This window comes from Eptesicus fuscus, chromosome 15 (genome assembly GCF_027574615.1).
Source record: "Eptesicus fuscus isolate TK198812 chromosome 15, DD_ASM_mEF_20220401, whole genome shotgun sequence".
NCBI classification, from domain to species: domain Eukaryota; kingdom Metazoa; phylum Chordata; class Mammalia; order Chiroptera; family Vespertilionidae; genus Eptesicus; species Eptesicus fuscus.
In genome coordinates this window covers 49,710,330-49,729,129 of record NC_072487.1, presented here as the reverse complement: position 1 = coordinate 49,729,129, position 18,800 = coordinate 49,710,330, and the positions used below count along the sequence as shown (strand labels likewise).

The 18,800-nt window shown below is 52.0% G+C and overlaps 2 protein-coding genes across 14 annotated transcripts; both read left to right on the top strand.

Moving 5' to 3' along the window:
* The first annotated feature begins 206 nt into the window (after positions 1 to 206).
* On the top strand, positions 207 to 1,960 carry CCL19 (C-C motif chemokine ligand 19). The gene is made up of 4 exons (XM_008142167.3): positions 207 to 466; positions 1,186 to 1,312; positions 1,528 to 1,621; positions 1,708 to 1,960. The coding sequence occupies exons 1-4, from the start codon at positions 406 to 408 to the stop codon at positions 1,726 to 1,728; spliced, it is 303 nt and encodes a 100-aa protein (XP_008140389.1). The 5' UTR covers positions 207 to 405; the 3' UTR covers positions 1,729 to 1,960.
* A 13,865-nt stretch (positions 1,961 to 15,825) lies between these two features.
* LOC114231698 (uncharacterized) lies at positions 15,826 to 18,800 on the top strand. 13 transcript variants are annotated; one of them, XM_054726975.1, is made up of 6 exons: positions 15,826 to 15,924; positions 16,182 to 16,283; positions 17,635 to 17,714; positions 18,131 to 18,198; positions 18,450 to 18,509; positions 18,638 to 18,800. In XM_054726975.1, coding segments are annotated over exons 2-6 (366 nt in total). In that variant the 5' UTR covers positions 15,826 to 15,924; positions 16,182 to 16,282; the 3' UTR covers positions 18,795 to 18,800. The 13 variants fall into 13 exon arrangements, with proteins under 13 accessions (XP_054582950.1, XP_054582949.1, XP_054582955.1 ...); XM_054726974.1 differs by having other exon boundaries at positions 15,827 to 15,914; XM_054726976.1 differs by lacking the exon at positions 15,826 to 15,924 and adding an exon at positions 15,935 to 16,012.

The window sequence follows — 18,800 nt, the reverse complement described above, 5'->3', positions numbered from 1 at the left end:
CACCCCTGAAGGCCAGCTCTGTGGTTCATAATGCAAATGCCACCAATGAGACAATAGTTCAGGCCCTCTTAGATTCTCAGAGCTAAAGCCAAGGCTGCTGAGGGGGAGGCAGGGAGAGGGAGGGAAAGAAGGGTCATATTCCCAGAAAGAGGCGGAGCTGGGGGGGCAAAGGGGAATCCACAGAAAGAATTTTGGAGGGGAATTTTTGACGAGAGATAGTGAAAGTTCTGGTCCATAAATAAGAAGCAGTCGCAACCTCACACAGACTTCCACACTGTGATTTCCAGACCCCTGCACATTCCACGCCTGTGACATTTCAACTGCCAGCCAATCTCAGCCTCACGCAGCCGCCTGCAGAAGCTCAGAGACTCACTCACACGCACACTCAGCCTTTGTCCACCCTCCATGGCATCCCATGCAGCCGCACTACTGGCCATCAGCCTGCTGGTCCTGTGGACCTCCCCTGGTAAGGCTGAGGGGAGGCTTGCGGGGTGGGGAGGGGAGAGGGGATGTCTGGCCCTCAGACTGCTTGGCGCTGGACATGCGGGACACTGGGAGTTAGGTCTGCCTGGTTCAGGGAACCTGGGGTGCCCTGTGTGTATGCCAGTGAGTGTGGGTATATCTGGGCCCCTGAATTCCAACATGTGTCTGTCTCTTCACGTATCTGAGAGCCTCTGGCCGCCCCTCTCTCTGCAGGCTCTATTTCCTGCTGCCTCAGTATCCCAGGGCAGAAAGAGAGAAATGTATTTGATTAAGGTGGGGAGAATGAGAGACACTGAGGCAGAACTAATAGTCAAAATATTTAACAATTCCTAAGTCCTCTAACCCGGCCTCCTACCCCACACCCACCCCTTCCCCATCAAATCAATGCTGTGACCAACGTTAACTCTTCATTTGTGGGAAAGTCGAGAAGCCCTGAGTGAGAGATGGGGGTAATGGGGCAGCAGGAAGGCATTTGTGGGGCTCCACACAGTAGTTATTTACCAAACAGCTTGTAAGTATTTCAATAAATTTTGCAACCAAGAGGGCCCCATGCGTGTGCGCGCGCACGCGCGCGCGCGCGCACACACACACACACACACACACACACACACACAGCTGTCCTGAATCCCAGTGAGGGCTGTGGCCTCCCTCCTCGGGGTCCCTATGTTCTAACACCACCTTCTTTGGCCTGTGGTCACCCAGCTCAGGGTGGTGCCAACGACGCAGAAGACTGCTGCCTGTCTGTGGCCCTGAACCCTATCCCTGGGAATATCGTGCGAGCCTTTCGATACCTCCACATCCAGGATGGCTGCAGACTGCCTGCCGTTGTGTGAGTTGTGGGGAGGAGTGCATCAAGCCCCATCTCCCACTCTACCCCCACCTCCTCTCTCTCCTCTTCTTCTTGCCAAGCCCAACAACCCCTTCAAGGAAGCTCCTGAAACACTTTTGGGATGTGGTCCTCAGCCTCGGCCCCACACACCTGGGTCTGCCAGGAAGCTGGGTTCCAGGGCTCCATTCTCTCTGACCTCTGACCTCTGACTCCAGGTTCACCACAAAGAGAGGTCGCAAGCTTTGCGCACCCCCAGACCAGCCCTGGGTGGATCGTATCATCAGGAGACTGCTGAAGAAATCCGCCAAGGCAAGCCCGCCCTCCCCGCCCGCCTCCTCCCTCCGAACCCCTGCCCGAGACCCCAGCCCAGACCTTCCCTCTCCTTCCTCCCCCAGAGCAAGGGCCACAGAAGTTAGCCCCTGACCGCCTCCGAGGAAGCCCTGTGTCTGAGTGAAGGGATGTGAATCACTGCCGCCCTGAAGACCCAAGGACCGGAAGAGAGAACCAGACCATCAGCTCCTCTGCACCAGACCTGACAAAGCCGGGCAGGGCCTGGGGTGTTGAGTGTGAGTGTGAGAGGGTGAGTGGCAGGAGCAGTTTCTCCACACCCAGACTGCAATGCTTCCAATAAAGCCCACTGGTACCACAGATTCGTCTGTTTGCTGTTTGTCCAGGATGACCTGGGTAGGAAGGGGGAGATGGAATGGCAGGATCTATTCTTTCCTTTTTTAAAAAAAAAAAATAATAATTCTTTATTGTTGAAAGTACTACATGTGTCCCCTTTTTCCCCCATTGACACCCTCCATCCCACCCTCACCACCCCTCCCCCCACCCCAGGGGCTTACCACTCCATTGTCTGTGTCCATGGGCCATGCACACATGCACACAAGGTCCTTGGTTGGTTACCTCCCACCCACCCACGCTCCCCCACCTTCCCTCCAACATCCCGCACTCTGTTCCATGCTTGGCAGGATCTACTTTCCACTCTGCAACCTGAGCAACCTTCTCATCCACCTCCACCTAATACCCTGTATTCTCAAGAGAAGCTGCCACAACCAGGACTCCACTGCCTGTCTCCTCAAAATCCTGTCACACTCCATGGTTCAGCGACACTAAACCTGTGTCAGTTCCCTGAACAAGCCAAACTCTCTCCCACCTGCCAGTCTCAGCTCATCAAAGCTGTTCCAGCACCCAGGCGTCTCATGGATCAGGTGTCACTGGGGAAAGGGAGTTGTCAGGAACTTGCTCTCCTGGCTAGAGGAGAGACCGGGACCCAGCTCTCCTGCCTGGGGGAAAGTACCCATCTACCCATGCCATTCCCTCTGTTTGGAACGCTCTTCTCTCTCCTGCTCAGAGAACTTCCCATCTAGGTCTGGATGACTAGAAAGCATTTCTGACCCCAGCCTGGGGTTAGATAGCCTTCCTCTCTCCCAAGCTCCAGAGACCCCTATCCCTCTCTCCTTATAGCACCCATCACACTGAGCTATAATGACTAGTTTGTCAGCCTTCCTGGACAGGGACTTGGTCTATTTGGTTCCCACTATCTCCCTGGTGCTCAGCACGCTGCCTGGCACAAAGTAGTTACTCAAATATTTTTCTAGAAAATGAATAAATATGTGGAAAAGACTTTACAGCCAGGTGTGAGGGCTCATCTGTCCATATAGACTCTAACCTCCAGGCCAGCTCTCCTCTCTCATCCAGACAGTCTGGGCCAGGGCCAGCGCCATCTGGGGCCATACTTCTCAGGATACTGAGAGACAAACCTGGGAGCCAGGAGTGAGAGATGGGAGAGAAGGAGGAGCAGCCAGAGAAACTGGAGCGGTTCTGTCTGAAGGAAGCTCAGCAACCCCTGAAGCCCATATGGGCTCCAGGGCTGAGGCAACAATGAGACCAGGAGGTTCACAGGGGAGGAACCTTGGCTCTGGGAGACGAAAGCCCTAGAACTCTCAGAGCATCCTAGGGCAGCTCTGGGGGGAGTAAACCTCTTGTGTGGGGGAAATCCTCTGGGGCAGCTGGCTGGCCTCCCAACTATGGCCTCTGGGAGCAGCAAGTCTGTGCCGCTGGGGTTGAATGGCAGCTGGAATGCCAGACTATGCATCCTCACCTGGCAAGAGTGACCAACATTTTACCAGATATAGCTCATCTGGTAACAAAACCAGGCCTGCACAGGCCTGGGCAGCCTGGGAAGGGGAGAAACAGTGAGAGGGCTGTGCCAGCCTGTGCCACGCCAGCATGGCCAAGGGTGAACCCAAGGAGGGGCGGTGAAAGATTGAAGAAAAGACAGACAGGAGAATACAGCTGGGGCTCGGTAGATCTTCTGTGCCTGGATGAGGACACAAAAGACCCAGCCTGCAAGCCGATGCTTTATTTTATAGTCTGATTAAAACAAGGGTAGATTAACATGTATACAAATGTTCTTGTTTTGGCAACACTTGCTGCACCTCCCAAAGCCCATTAGCTACTTAGAAAGGAATTAGGGAGGGCTACAAGGTCAGGCTTAATTATGCTAGAGAGCTCTACGCTCCAGGCTGGGACTTGTTTGTGGCCCTGCCACAGGTCAGCCCGAGGCTGGACCCTAGAGCTGCTCCCTGCACCAGACCTGCCTCCCTGAGCTGAGAGCATGACAGCTTCTTCCCACCTCTGCTCCCAGAAGCAGGTGTTTAAGACCTCAGATTTCTCAGGTCTTAGAGTTACAAGGAGTGGAAGGGATGGGGATTTTTCAAGAACACTGTTATGGCTGGGAGGTTTGGCTCTGCTGCCTGGGGGAAATTACCCATCCATTCATGCATCCATGCATCCATCCACCTAATGTCCCTGCATCCATTAGACCTCCATACACACACACACACACACACACACACACACACACACACACCCATAAACCATCCATCAAGTCAGCCAGCCATGGAGTTCAAAGGTCCCAGCTGTGAATACCATTTGGATTCTATGCCCTGAACCCCAGCAGGCAGAGGACAAACATAGGTTTGAGGGGGGCACACTGCCTCAACTCCTTCTCAGTTCTCAGTGAAGCCACGCAGAGGCCAGCTTACCACAAAGGCAGACACAGACTGTCCCTCCGGACCCTCAGGAGAACGCGCAGATAGAGTAGGGGAGGGGAGGAGGGGAGGCCTGAGGAAGATGCCACCAGGACAGAGGTCCCTGGACACTACTTCCCTGCCACTGCCACTGGGTGTTACAGGAATAGGCCTTTGCCCCGGCCAGCGGGGTCTTCTAACGGGGGTACCGAGGCGGCGCACCTAAGAGAATGAGAGACAGACAAGGGACGCAGAAGAATGGAGGCAAGACAAAGGGTTTCTGATCAAGCCTCGAAATTTTATTCTTACAGTGTTCCTTATATGTGGTTTCTAGAAGGGGAGATGCCTAGGAGGGGTGGGGGCTGAACGGGTCATGTGGACTTAGATAATTGACTAAGGTCGTAAAGGGTGCTGACTATAGATAAAGAATATGGCGGTTGAAGGGCAACTATGGAAAGAATGCTTTGTCCTCAGGCAAGAGGAAGTGGGCCTAGTTTCAGTAACTTACTGAAGTAAGGTCAGAGTTAATCCTTTGACCAACTCTTGGCTCCTGACAGGCCTTGAGCTCAGTGCTCAGCCATCAATCCCACAATCCTGTTTCCGACCCTCACTGTTCAATTCTAGGCAAGATTTTTCCTTACCACCCCACCCCCCACCCAAAGCCTTAGTTCCCCCATCTGTCAGGTGTGTGTGTAGGTGGGGGGGGGGGGTGGCTTAATTTTTTAGTCCCTCCAAAGACTTGACTCATGAAACTTTGGGTCCCCCCTGTGGTTCATATGGGCTTCCCCAAAGTCACACGTGTTCATAAATGTCGCCACCTCCTGGGGCCACAGGGAATCCCTCTGGGAACGTAGGAGAAACAGAGACTCGGGAAGGGAGATAATCCAGGAGCTGGCGAGAATGAAGAATTTAGAGGAAGTCTGGGGGCAGACACCAAAGTCCCCGAGAGAGTAGGCATGCAGCCCTCCCCACCTTTTCTCTACCCAGTGCCTTTCCTCCTGGCTTGCTCCCTTCCTTTTGGACTCGTGCCCAGCCACCAATCCTTCCTGAGCACCGGGTTTGTCTTCTTATCGCCCACCAGAAACATGAGCGCTTGGCCCAGCACTTCAGGACTTGTCCTGACTCACCCAAACATTCTCAGTTCTGTGACTTCATCTGATCAACACCTGCTCTCTGTTTCACTATAATTCACTGGTAAGTGTGGCGTCTTTTTTTCCAATATGTTTTTATTGTTGTTGTTTTGCTAATATATTTTATTGATTTTTTTTACAGAGAGAAAGGGAGAGGGATAGAGAGTTAGAAACATCGATGAGAGAGAAACATCGATCAGCTGCCTCCTGCACACCTCCTACTGGGGATGTGCCAGCAACCAAGGTACATGCCCTTGACTGGAATCAAACCTGGGACCTTTCAATCCGCAGGCCGACACTCTATCCACTGAGCCAAATCGGTTAGGGCTGTTTTGTTTCTGTGTTTTTTTAGAGAAAGAGAATAAGGGAGAGGGAGAGGGAGAGGGAGAGGGAGAGGGAGAGGGAGAGGGAGAGGGAGAGGGAGAGGGAGAGGGAGAGGGAGAGAAACATCCATAAGAGAGAAACATTAATGAGAGAGAAACATTGATCAGCTGCCTCCTGCAGGCAACCAAGCATGCGTCCCAACCAGAATCAAACCTGCAAGACACAGGATGACGCTCAACCAACTGGGCAACACCAGCCAGGGCTGTGGCATCTATTTATCCTGAGTTCTGGTGGGCCAGAAGCCAACCTGCCTCCCTGACAATGATGAAGCTACCAGCCTGCTGAGGGGTGGTGTGGACTCCAAGTTCCCCAACCAGGATACAGGGTACAGGTAGCCTATTGCTACCTGCTTATAAGTAAACACCTTTCTCTCTAGGGCAATGGGTCACCAACCAGTGGTCCACTGGTGGTCCATGAGGTCCGAAAGGTTGGCGACCGCTGGTTTAAGAGAACCTTTCACATGGTGCCTGCTACAGGTTTAAGGCCAGCAGCCGAGTGATACCTCTCTACCCAACAGCCAGCATCTCCCTAAAGGGACCTGGCATCCCTGCCCAGGGAGCTGCCAGCTTCATAGGTGGATAAAAAGCTCCCTGTCCTGTCTTTTTTTTTTTTTTTAATTTATTGTTGACAGTCCCTGTCCTGTTTATTGATAAAGTTCCCAGGGCTGGCACAGAACAAGCCCCAGGACTTATCTGAGTAACAAAACAATGGAATGAGCATGGCTCTTTCCCACGATGCCCCTCCCACCCACACCTGGACCACATCCAGTTCTCACAGCGGTGTTGTGGGTGTTTGATCAGAGCCAGCCAGCCCCATGCAGTTTTGATCATATTTTCATCATCTCCTGTCAACTTCTTGGTAAACCCCACCCTTGTGCCCCCCTTCTCTGGCCTCCGGGAAACTCAGAAACAGCCAGAAAACCTTGGAATTAGTCTCACAAAGGGACAGGATTCCCAAGTAGGGCGTTTCCTTCAAGAGCCCCTCTGTAAAATTAAGCAGGCACCTCTCTGATTAGAGAACTGCCTCGATGGCCCCTAAGACTTCACCCACGCGGAAGGAGATGGCTCTGTAGTACCAGTTAATTCACCACTAAGTGCTTAATAGGTGCCGGGCACTGCTTTCGGTGCGCCTGACACTCGCATGTAACTTACCAGGGTGGACAGCGGGTAAAGCCGCAGAGCGGAGGGTCCTCGCTGGGTAGTTTGGCTTCAGAATCGGTACTACATAGACTGCCTCTCTTAGTTGACCCATCTCCTAAGTAAAAATGAGGGGCAATACAGCAGGCCCAGGTCTGAGGAAGCGGCCCTCAGGAAAAGAGGGAAAGCCGTTATTTTGAGGTACTGACCATGTGTCAGCCTCCAAGCTGAGTCCTTTATGTGTATGACATACTGCAGCCTTAAACAACCCTGTAAGTTGGGGATCACTGGTCCCATTCTATGTCTGAGGAAACTGAGTCATGGAGAGGTAGAGTGACAATGCTGAGATTGCAGCCCAAGTCGGTCTGATGGGTAGCACTTGGGAAGAGGGCTGGGGTCTGGGATGTCCAGTTGGGGTGGAAAGGCTTGACCTGCTAGGAAGAGTTGGGGGAAAAACAAGAAGAGGAGCTAAAGGCCTCAGGCAAGATCCCAGTGCTTGAGGCAGACACAGAGATGCCCCCTGGAGGGCCTCCAGCCTCCTGGGCCTCTCCAGCAGAAGGGGAACTGGTTTCCCCAGAGTCTCCAGGAGGAAGTAGGCACAGTTTCTTGAGGCCTGCCCAGGCCTCAGTTTCCCCAAGTGGAACAGTGGAGAAGGGATCAGGCTACAACTATGCCCACCTTCTTATCTCCATTCTCAGGGAGTAACAGAGGCCAGGTGATGTTGCAATAAAAATGGGAATGAAGGGACAGGGCAGGGTTGGGATCCGGAGGGTGAGAGTAGGGGCAGGACCAAGGGGCCTGTGGGCAAGGCTTCTAAAAGGTGCAGGCCTCGCGGGGGCGGGGGGGGGGGGGGGGGGAGGGGGTCCTGAGCCAGCCTGGTTGGACCTCTGCAGGGCAGAGCATCTCACTGGGATGGCTTTAACCCCCAGGGCTCTGGATATTAGAACCGTAGTCCCTGGAAATCTGTAAATCTGTAGTCCCTTGAAAGACGCTTCTGATTGGACAAGCTTAAGTCATGTGTTCAAATCCTCAAGAGTGGGATTAGACTCCTGAACGACCCACTTCAAGGACCACTTCTATCTCCTGAGGGGTCAGGAATAGGCAGGACAGGGGAGAATGACAAAGATTAGGGCAGAGACTCTGAGGATCAGAGTAGATGAGTGAGTCAGACACCCAGGCCTGCTTCTGTTCCTAAGACCCATGGCTCCAGGAAGGTGAGGGGGGGGGCACGCAGAAAATATGAGCTGCCCTGGGCTCCAACCCTCCAAAGTGGGTGGCTTTAACCCCCAGGGCTCTGGATATCAGAACTGTAGTCCCTGGAAATCTGAACCCAACACTTACCAAAACCCCAATCACCTTGCCGATCCCATACCTGTCAGACCATCATTTCAAGGATCCTCCCCCAAAAGGAGGCCAACCCTTCCCACAGGGGCACAACACTCAAGCCCTCCATCAATTCAGGAACCCTGACAGGACCTACCAATACCTATTGGTGTCCCCATTGCTGACAGGACTCCAATAATGTCAACGTCCCCCCATTACTATCAGGCCACCATTCCTCCTGGGAAATCCTAGCACTGTCAGGAACACCCATGCCTGTCAGGCAGGACAGCATCACTGCACACTCCAGGGACACCGTTTTCCCTGGAGTCTGTGTAAATGGCACCTCCTGGCATGGCAGCCCTAAGTATCAGAGTGGCTGTTAGTGTGGGGCCCTCAGCAAGCTCAGAGCTGCCATGATATAGAGTTACCCCAATCCATAAAAAGGGCAAATAAACAAATGTATCAATCAGGATTCTTACTAGATGATTTAAACAGAAAAAAAGTAAGTTATTAAAAAAATCCCTGAAGGTACAGAAAATGAAAGAATAAGGGGGCTAGGCAGCCAGAACCACTGGCAAAGCATGCAGTAGAGCCAGGACAGTCCAGACAGCCCTCCAAGACAGCGTGGTGGCACAGAAGGGGGTGCCAAATGCCAGTACCACCCTAACATCCAGATAACTGATGGAACAAGGTCCCATGTTTTAGGGGACCTTGTTCCATCCCTCTTCCAGTCGTATCTCTGGACGTAGCATAAACAGTACTCAAGGTTAAGGGCGCATGCCCACCTGGAGCAAGTGCTTCTCCTTCCAGACCACATTTCAGGAACTGAGAACTGGAGTATTTTCCCTGCACAAAAGGCCCCAAGCAACTTCAAGAATCCACGCAGACCTCTTCCTTAGATCTGTCCTTCCCATGATAGACTATGTCATTGCTGTGTACACTACGAGGTCCAGAGAATGACCAAAAGGTAGCTAATGCCAGATAACATGAGAGAAACTTGTATGTATGGGGCTGGAGTGTCTACATCAGGTATATGAGACCCTTCGTGGTGCAATTGGAACTGAGGGTAGTAAGGGAAGGAAGTGGGTGGACAAGTTGGGACTGGAGCTTGGATCTCCCCTTGCCACATCTCTCCATCAAGGAACTCCAAGGATTCCAAGAATTCTAAATTTAAACCTGGTCTTCAAGTTGTTTTGAAAGTATGTTTTTCAAGGTAGTAAGAGAGACATTTTTATTTGGCAGTCTGTCAGCTTGATTTGTAACTTTTAAATATTTAGGTATATGCTTTGTGGGCCTCCATTTGTACTGTCGTCACAAGCCCTTCAAATATTGGGTGATCAGCCTGCCAGCTTCCACTTCTAGAATCACAGCTCAGCTGCCCATGAAAAACAGACATCACCTCTGCCACCACTCCTACCACCATGAAAATCGATGTTCTACTAACCCTGCTCCTTTGCATTACTACTAGCTTCCCATTCACAGTCCTTGAAAGGCACTTCTGATTGGATAAGCCTAAGGCATGTGCTCAAATTCTAGCTGGAAAGGAAGCTAGGAATATTAGTATGTGACCCTTAGGGGGTTCTACCATATGTTGGAAGGTAACTAAAACTCATATAATAGGAAATTCCTTAAACCATAGAAAGGGGTTAAGTTTGTGGGCAGTGAAAAAAAAATCTCTATAGTCCACCCTATGGCTATCCTACATCAACATACATCCTTCTTCCCAAATCCTAGACTCCTTAAAAATTTAAGGATATCACCTAACAAATATCTGCCTCAGTCAGCCTAAGCTGCCATAACAAAATACCATCAGCTGTGTTCTCTAAATAACAGAAATTTTATTTTCTCACGGTTCTGGAGGTTAGAAGTTCAAGATCCAGATGCCTGGTGAGAGCCCTCTTCCTGGCATGCAGATAGCTGCCTTCTCACTGTGTCCTCTCTCTTCCTATTCTTTTAAGGCTACAATCCTATCAGATTAGGACCCTACCTTTATGACCTCATTTAACCTAAATTACTTCCTTAAAAGCCTATCTCTAGATACAGTCACATTGAAGGTTAGGGCTTCAATTATGAATTATGGGGGGGGGGGGGGGGAACACAATTCAGCTGGGAGCAAAATCCAATTCTAAATCCAAGATCTCAGGCTGACATCCAATCCTTTTCTAGTATTGTTATAACCTCATCTCTCTATTCTGCAATACCTGAAAACCACCACCACCAACACAGCTGATTGGTCAGGATAGATTGAGTTATGCTACAGTAATAAATGACACCCAAGTCTGAGTGGTTTAACACAACAAAATTCTATTCCCCATACATACCAAGCCTGCTGTGGGTCTAGGCGGGTCTTTAGTGCAGCTGTAGTCCATGTGGTAGTTCAACATTCCAGGCCGCCTGGATCTTTTGGCATGCTCCTTCTTCTCAACAAATGTTTCCATGGTCGTTCCAGCCCGGTAAAACAGCGAGGAGAACCTTGGTTTAAATGCTTCTATCCACAAATGACACATGCCACTTCTGCACACAGTTAATTGGCCAAAGTAGGTCACACAGCCATGCCTAACTTCAAGTGGGTGACTGCCAGGAAAAATAAACCACAGTCTTCTATTTTATTGATTTTTTACAGAGAGGAAGGGAGAAGGATAGAGAGTTAGAAACATCGATGAGAGAGAAACATCCATCAGCTGCCTCCTGCACACCCCCCACTGGGGATGTGCCAGCAACCAAGGTACATGCCCTTGGCCGGAATCGAACATGGGACCCCTCAGTCCGCAGGCTGACGCTCTATCCACTGAGCCAAAATGGCCAGGGCTAAACCACAGTCTTGATGAGCAGAAGTACTCTTACCACAACAACCTATATTGAAGAATGGAATAAAGGAGGATGACAGAAAAAGGGAATCAGTTAAAGAAATAGTGACATTTCACAACCTGGAAGGAAGTAGGAATAAAAGCTCTAGTCAACAGTTCTGAAACTGGTCCTGGGACTTAATTAGCATTCATTCCTTTGTTTTTATATTAGTTTTCTATTTCTGTATAACAAATTGCCACAAACTTAGCAGCTTCAAACAATCCAAGTTTATCATATCCTAGTTTCTGTGGGTCAAGAGTTCAAGTACTTGTTGACTGGGTCCTCTGTTCAGGGTCTCACCAGGCTGAACTCAGGTATCAGCCAGGGCTGCAATCTCATCTGAGGCTCAGAATCCTCTTCCCAACTCACTGGGTGCTGGCAGTAGAGGTTGTAGGACTGAGGCCTTGAGTGCCTAGAGCTGCCTGCCACGGCCTGCTGCATGGCCCTCTCCACAGCAAGCCAGTTTGCTTCTTCAAGGCCAAATAAGAGCATTTGCTGCGGCTTCTTACTTCTTATCTCTAGACACTTTTTACAAGGGTTCTCCTGATTGGGTCAGGCCCACCCAGGGTAACCTCCCTTTTGAGGAACTGAAAGTCAATGGATTAGAGACCTTAATTACACCTGCAAAATCCCTTCATTTTGCCTTATCTAATCACCTAATCCCATCATATTCAAAGGTCAAATGTCCAAAACAAAACAAAACAAAAATCCCTTCAAAGCAAGATTATACAGGGCATGCACACCAGGGGGCAGGGATCTCAGAATTCTGTTGACCGTACTTTCTCTATAACTCATTCCCTTCATCCCCAACTGGCACTTCAGCTGGCTGACATTCTGTGCTGCTAAGGAACTCAAACCTTCACACTCAAAGGATGTGAAGCTCCTAATGGTCCTGCCTGATTAAGGTTACCGGAGTCTTCCATTAACTTTGACCACTGGGCCTGGCATCACTAGGAAGTATCCCAAGTACCCCAAGGATTACCCCCATACACATAGCTTCTTTCACCAATTACCCTTCCCCTGCCTCACCCACACTGGGATTAGTCACAAACCCCTGTCCTTCCTCTGAGCCTTTGCTTCCTGTTCATTCAACCTGGAATGTCCTCCCTCCTGCCTCACCCATCTTCAAGGCTCTTCGGAGCTCCCTCCTCCATGAAGCCTCCCCTACCTTCCCTCTGAGCTGATGGGGCTCCTCATCTCCAGCCACATAGCTCACCTTCTGCTTTGGGTTCAAGGACCCTTGTTCCCTGCATTTCTCCCAAGCAAGATTGGTCCAAATCCAGGAACCCTGGATCCAGAGTGGCCCCAATTGCAGGAAGTAAAGGAGGGGGTTGTTAAGGAAACTCTGGCAGTGATTTTACTTCAAGCTCCAGGGGGTAAGGAGGCAGGGAAGGGCGGTGTACTATTGCTCAAGAGTTACCCCATTCTGATGTCCAGTCACCTCTGGAAGTCCTGTGCAATGTTCTACCCACACTCTGGCTAAGGACTGCCCCTCTGGCTGGCCAGCAACCTCTGGTGGAGGTTTTGGACAAGAATGGAGTGTGAAGCAGACCTCTTCCCAGGATCGGGGACTTTCAAGAGCTGATTCATCTGTTTTCTTACTCATTTCCAGCTCACTCCTGGAACAAGACAACTCAGACTTCTCAGGCCAGAGCCCCCCTTCCACAGCCCAGGAGTCGCTCATCCTGTTTTCTCTGTTTACCAGATGCCCTCTGCAGGCCCATGAGATTGAGGGAGCCCCATATCCTCTTTCCCTTTGCATTGGACGACCCCTGCAGGCGCTATGAGGTTGAGAGCCACAAAGTGATGGATTGAACAAACAGCTAGCGGGCACACACACAACACACACACACACATGCACGAGCATGCGCGCTCCAACACTTAATCCACCTATGCGTCTGTCCACACAGTCAAATAATCAGTCACACAATCACTTACATACACAAGGACACAGCACAGATAGTTAAGCATATACATTATCACAATACAGATACAAGGGTATAGACAGACACACAGACATAATTACACACAGACATGGGCACACAGACACTCACTCACACATGGACACAATCTTTTCTCCTAGAAAGGAGTATTTGTTTGGGGGAAATAGGTTGAAAAGCTATCTGAGAAACAGGGCAATATCCTTGAGTGGTGGACTTAAGAAAAAGGTGGCTAGAGCCCGGCCAGCGTAGCTCAGTGTTTGAGCGTCGACCTATAAACCAGGAGGTTACAGTTCGATTCCTGTCAGGGCACATGCCTGGGTTGTGGGCTCAGATCCCCAGTGTGCAGCATGCAGGAGGCAGCCGATCAATGATTCTCTCATTATTGATGTTTCTATCTCTCTTTCCCTCTCCCTTCCTCTCTGAAATCAATAAAAAGATATTTTTGTTTTTGTTTTTAATATATCTTATTGATTTTTTACAGAGAGGAAGGGGAAGGGATAGAGAGTTAGAAACATCGATGAGAGAGAAACATCGATCAGCTGCCTCTTGCACACCCCCTACTGGGGATGTGCCCGCAACCAAGGTACATGCCCTTGACCGGAATCGAACCTGGGACCTTTGAGTCCACAGGCCGATGCTCTATCCACTGAGCCAAACCGGTTAGGGCTAAAAAGATATTTTTAAAAAACAGCCAAATGAAAAGATGCACAGGGCGAATTGTGAGAGGGTCTCTCTCAAATGCTCTCTCCTCTTGGAGACATGCAGGGCACATCACCCTCCCAGCACATTGCTTCATTCACCGAACAGGAAGTTCCATGAGCTTTGGTGTCCAGAGTTTTTATGGAGATTCCATTACATAGGCATCATTGAGCCACATGACTGAACTCAATCTCCAGCCCCCTTCTTTGGAGGATGGGCTGGCTCAAAGTCCCACTTCTCCAAGGACATAGTTGATCTTTCAGTGATGCGCCCCCATCCTAAGTCATCTCGTCTCCTAACAAAAACTCAGGTGTAATCCAAGGGGCTCATAAATAACAAAAACACTCCTATTACTTGGAAAATTCCAAAGATTTAGAGTCTCTTGCTCAGAAACCAGAGACAAAGGTCAGTGGAATCCTCTCTCTATATATAAAAAGCCAGTGACCGGAAGGCTATAACGACCAGAATGACCGGTCGCTATGACACCCACTGCCGCCAGCAAACTGGCCCCATCAGGAATGGGTCCAGCCAACCTCTCCCAGCCCCTCCCCCGGCTGGCCCGCTCCCAATTGGCCTTTCCCACCCCGATCAAGGGCAAGGGTGATGGCCAACCCCCCCATGGCCCCTCCCCCTGGTCAGCCCCACCCCAGGTCACCCCCCAGCCCCATCAGGGGCAGGCTGGCCAACCACCTGTAGCCCCTCCCGCCAGCCAGTTCACCCCCGATCAGGGGTGGGGCTGGCAGGGCAACCTCCCACAGCCCCTCCCCTGACTGCTGACTCCCAATCGGCCCCCCTCACCCCAATCAGGGGCAGGGCCCACTGGCCAACTGCCCTTGGCTCCTCCCCCCAGTCGGCCCAGCTCTGATTGGCCAATTAGGGCAGGCCAGCTGGCCAACCTTCCATCTCCTCCTCTCAACAGGCCGGGCCCTGATCCTCCCCAATTGGGGCCAGGCCAGCAGGACCCCATTTGTGCACGAATTTGTGCACTGGGCCTCTAATATTATATAACAGAAGGGAAGAAATTCCTGGACATAAAGAATGAAAGCTTCAGAGGGCCATAAATAGACAACATCTACAGCCTCACACAGGCTCACACACACACACAGCCACAGGACCATCATGGACTCCCTCACCATCACTATCATTCTTCTGCTCACTTTCCCCATCCAGCCTCACAGTCTCACACAGGCTCCACACAAGCAGAAAGACTCCTGCAACCCATACACTCACTGCTTCCAAAGATTCTGCACATTTGTCCATCTCTGGCTGTCCTGCATGGCCTCCTGCACAGCACCGCTCCCCTCCTCAGCATACTGATTTCTAGGTCTCCCTTGGAAAGGATAGAGGGTAAATGGTCAGATGAGGGGCACAGCTGGCATCTGGGAGTCTGTGCAGGGGACTGTGAGTTTAAGTCAACACACAGGTCCAAGTGAACCTGAGAGTACACATGTACCAAATGGATGTGCCCTTGTGATTGTGTGTCTCCATGTACCGTGGGTATATCTGTGCATCGTGTGTGCTCCTATACAATCTATACGTGGGCTTCTGTGGTGTGGGTACCTATGTGATGTAGATGTGCCTGTGCCCCAGGTGTTCCTATATGTGTCAGTGCCTGAATGGGTCCAGGGGCCTCTGGCTATCCTTCTTACTAGAGGCTCTGTCTCCTCTATCTTGGTTTCCAGAGGAAGAGAACAGTGTACATTGGGGAAGGTGGAGAGAGAAACACTAAAGCTGTGGCACTGGACACAGGTATCCTGAATTTAGTCAGGGCTATGAGCTCCCCACCTTATAGTCCCTCAAGCCCTAACACCAATACCCACTCGCTCCCAGTCCTGTGTGCCAACAACCCTGAGGACACTGTCTCTTGGTGAACCAATACCCAATTCCTGGGAACATTTGTGGTATCTTTTGTTCCTATCTCCTCCTCGAGGATTGGCTGCCAGGCACTGTTCGCCTGTGAGTGGGGGGTGGAGAGTAACCTGTCTCCTCCTCCTAGTCACCTCTTTTATCACCATCTTACCTTTCTTCTCCTTGAGCATGACTGGAGCACAGCTTCTCCTCCACACCTTGCTGAGCCTCTTCCCACACGGAAGCCCCTGAAACAGGTTCCTAGAGGTGGACTTCAGTTTCTACCCTACACACCCAGACCTTCCAGGAAACTGACTTCCACAGCTGCTCTATTCTCCCTGACCTCTGACTCCAGGTTCACCATGCTGGAGCATGCGCACCCCCAGACCAGGCCTGGGGGACCACATCCAGAGACGGCAGAAGAACTCTGCCAAGACAAGCCTGCCCTCTCCAGCCCTGCGTCCTCCCTCTGAGCTCCTGCCCAAGACCCCAGCCCATAACTTTGCCTCTCCTTCCTCCCCCAGAACAAGTGCCACAGCGTGTAGCCCACGAGAGCTCCAGAAGGAGCCTCGTGACCGAGTGAAAGGATGTGAATCACTGCTGCCCTGGGGAACCAAAGATCAGAAGTGAGAACCAGTTCATCAGCTCCTCTGCATCGGACCTGACCCAGCCTGGGCAGGACCTGGAGTGTGAGTGTGAGTGTGAGTGTGTGTGAGGGTGAGTATGACTGGAGCACAGCTTCTCCTCCACAACAGTCTGCAATGCTTCCAGTAAAGCCCAACTGGTACCCACAGATCTATCTGTCACCTGTCTGTGGCCCAGGCAAGGCAAGACAGGAATGAGAGGGAGAAAGGGGGCGATGCAGGGAGAGAGTAGATATAGCCATTCTCCACACTTCAGGCTGAGGGAACTTTCACTTCACTCGTTTCTAGTCACTCTCTCTCCTATAGTCCAGCCACAGAGCTCCCGTCCTCCCTCCAAAGACCATCTGGGGCAGCTATTCCCAACCTCCCACACTCGGCTAATGGCTCCTTCCGGGCTCTGTCACAGCACCCTCTACTGCGCCTGGCCAGTCTTCCGGGTTTATTGTCTCTTTCAATCCCCCCATCTCCAACCCAGATGATAAGCCCTCTGAGGGTGGAGACTGTGCCTTTCTTCTTCTTTTCAAATGTTATTTTAGAGAGAGGAAGGGAAAAAGAAATATTGATGTGAGAAACATTGATCGGTCGCCTCCTGCACACACCCGACCTGGGTATGTACCCTGACCGAGAATAAACCTGCCACCTTTTGGTGTATAGGACAACACTCCAACCAACCCACACCAGCCAGGGCTGTGCCTGTCCTCTTTACAGTTGTATCCCCACACCCAGCACAGTGCCTGCATGTAGCAGACACTCGATAAATAGCTGTTGATTGAATGACTGTAGGAACAAAAATCACAGGAAGGTAGGTCTCAGCCCAGATAGGAAAGGCTTTGACCCTCTGGCCATTAAGTGACTTGGCCAAGGCCACTCATCCGAGAAGTATTTTCATAGCCTGGCCTGTCTAGACTGAGCCCTCTCTGGAGGCCTATTCCTCCTCAGCCCAGGGTCACACAAGTAGAACAGGGCAGACAAGAAAAGGCCATCGTCAGGGCAGAAGCCAAGGAGATTGAGAGGAGAAGAGGGAATTGAGGAAAACAGCACTGGACAGCGTCTCAAAGCTCTTTTCTTTTTAATATATATATATATATATATATATATATATATTTTTTTTTTTTTTTTTTTTTTTTTTTTTTAATTGATATATATATATATATTTTTATTGTTGGTAGTATTACAGATATCTCCGATCCCCCCACCCCCCAAAGCTCTTTTCTTGCTGCCTATTACTGAGGTCTCCATCTCCCAGGGTAGAACTCCAAAATCTGACTCCATCCTTACAAAGGAGAGTCCAGAGCCTCCCATCTTGGCAATAAATACCAACTTGATCCTTCAGTGATCGGCCCTGCCTCCACCTCCTGGAGACACTTTGACCCCGCCTCCTCTGAAGAAATGCTCTTACCACGCCCCTTCCGGGTAAAGGGAGCCCCGCCCCCGCTGCGTGGAGTCCCTGTGACGTCACGGTAACGGTCTGTTTCCGGGGTGGAGCCAGGGAGGGCGGAGTTTAGGCTGCGCCGACCCCTCAGCCCCCCTCCAGGTGACCCAGCCCCCGAAAATCCTCACCTGGGGCCCCAAATACCCCAACCCCATGACCGCAAAGCCTGTCGCCCTGACCCCCTAACTGCCGCAGGCCCCTGCGGTGACCGACCTCCTAATTCCATAACGTCTCGTGCCTCCGAAATCTCCCTCCCCACCCCGCCCCGATGTGCAACTGAGCCTTCCCGGGGGCACCTGCCTCAGGTCACCCGAGAGCAAGTCAGGCCGATCCTGAGAATGACAGAGAAGGGGGCCGGGAGCTGGGAAGTGCTTGATCCGATCATTCCGCCCCCCAGGAGACGTTCGGAGCCCGAGACATGCCGGGATTGAGGAGATACGAGGTGGCGCTGGAGGCGGAGGAGGAGTGAGTGGAGGCGGGTTCTGCGGGGGAGAAGCTAGCGGCTCGGGGTGGGGGGGAGGGCGCGAGTTCTCCGGGGGCGGGGGGAGTGGAAGGGGTGGGGCCCCTAAAGGGGCGTGGGCTGGGACGGGAGCCGCCTCCCGGAGCGGGGCGGGGCGGGGCGGGGCCTCCCAGGGGCGGGGCGGGGCCTCCGGGAGACACGCGGAGGGTGCGGGGTCAGCCGCCCCGCCTGGCCCGGCTTTGCCTTCTCTCTGCAGGATCTACTGGGGCTGCTTCTACTTTTTCCCGTGGCTGCGCATGTGGCGGAGGGAGCGGAGGTGAGGGGGCTGCGATACCGCGGACCCTCCCCGGGCACGGACGAGGCTCAGTCTCGGAGCACAGATCTGGGCGGGGGGCATCCGGGAGACCCCGCCCAGCCTCACGCCCGTGTCGGGTCGCCCCACAGCTCGGCACACCCCCGGGAGCCGAAGCTGGAGCCTCTGCGGGGCCTGATGAGCTGTCTGTCGAGCGGCCTGGGCCCTGTCCCCCAGCGCTCGGGGCTTGCCCTCCCCCGCCGCACACCCGCCGCCACTGCCCAGCCAGCCAGTGCATTAAAGGTTTAAACCGCA

Excerpts from the sequence above, each read along its gene's own strand:
- CCL19 (XM_008142167.3), top strand. The coding sequence starts at position 406 with ATGGCATCCCATGCAGCCGCACTACTGGCCATCAGCCTGCTGGTCCTG. Across the intron at positions 467-1,185 it reads GGTCCTGTGGACCTCCCCTG|CTCAGGGTGGTGCCAACGAC; the intron begins GTAAGGCTGAGG and ends GTGGTCACCCAG. Across the intron at positions 1,313-1,527 it reads TGCAGACTGCCTGCCGTTGT|GTTCACCACAAAGAGAGGTC; the intron begins GTGAGTTGTGGG and ends CTCTGACTCCAG.
- LOC114231698 (XM_054726975.1), top strand. Across the intron at positions 18,199-18,449 it reads GCGCTGGAGGCGGAGGAGGA|GATCTACTGGGGCTGCTTCT; the intron begins GTGAGTGGAGGC and ends TTCTCTCTGCAG. Across the intron at positions 18,510-18,637 it reads ATGTGGCGGAGGGAGCGGAG|CTCGGCACACCCCCGGGAGC; the intron begins GTGAGGGGGCTG and ends GTCGCCCCACAG.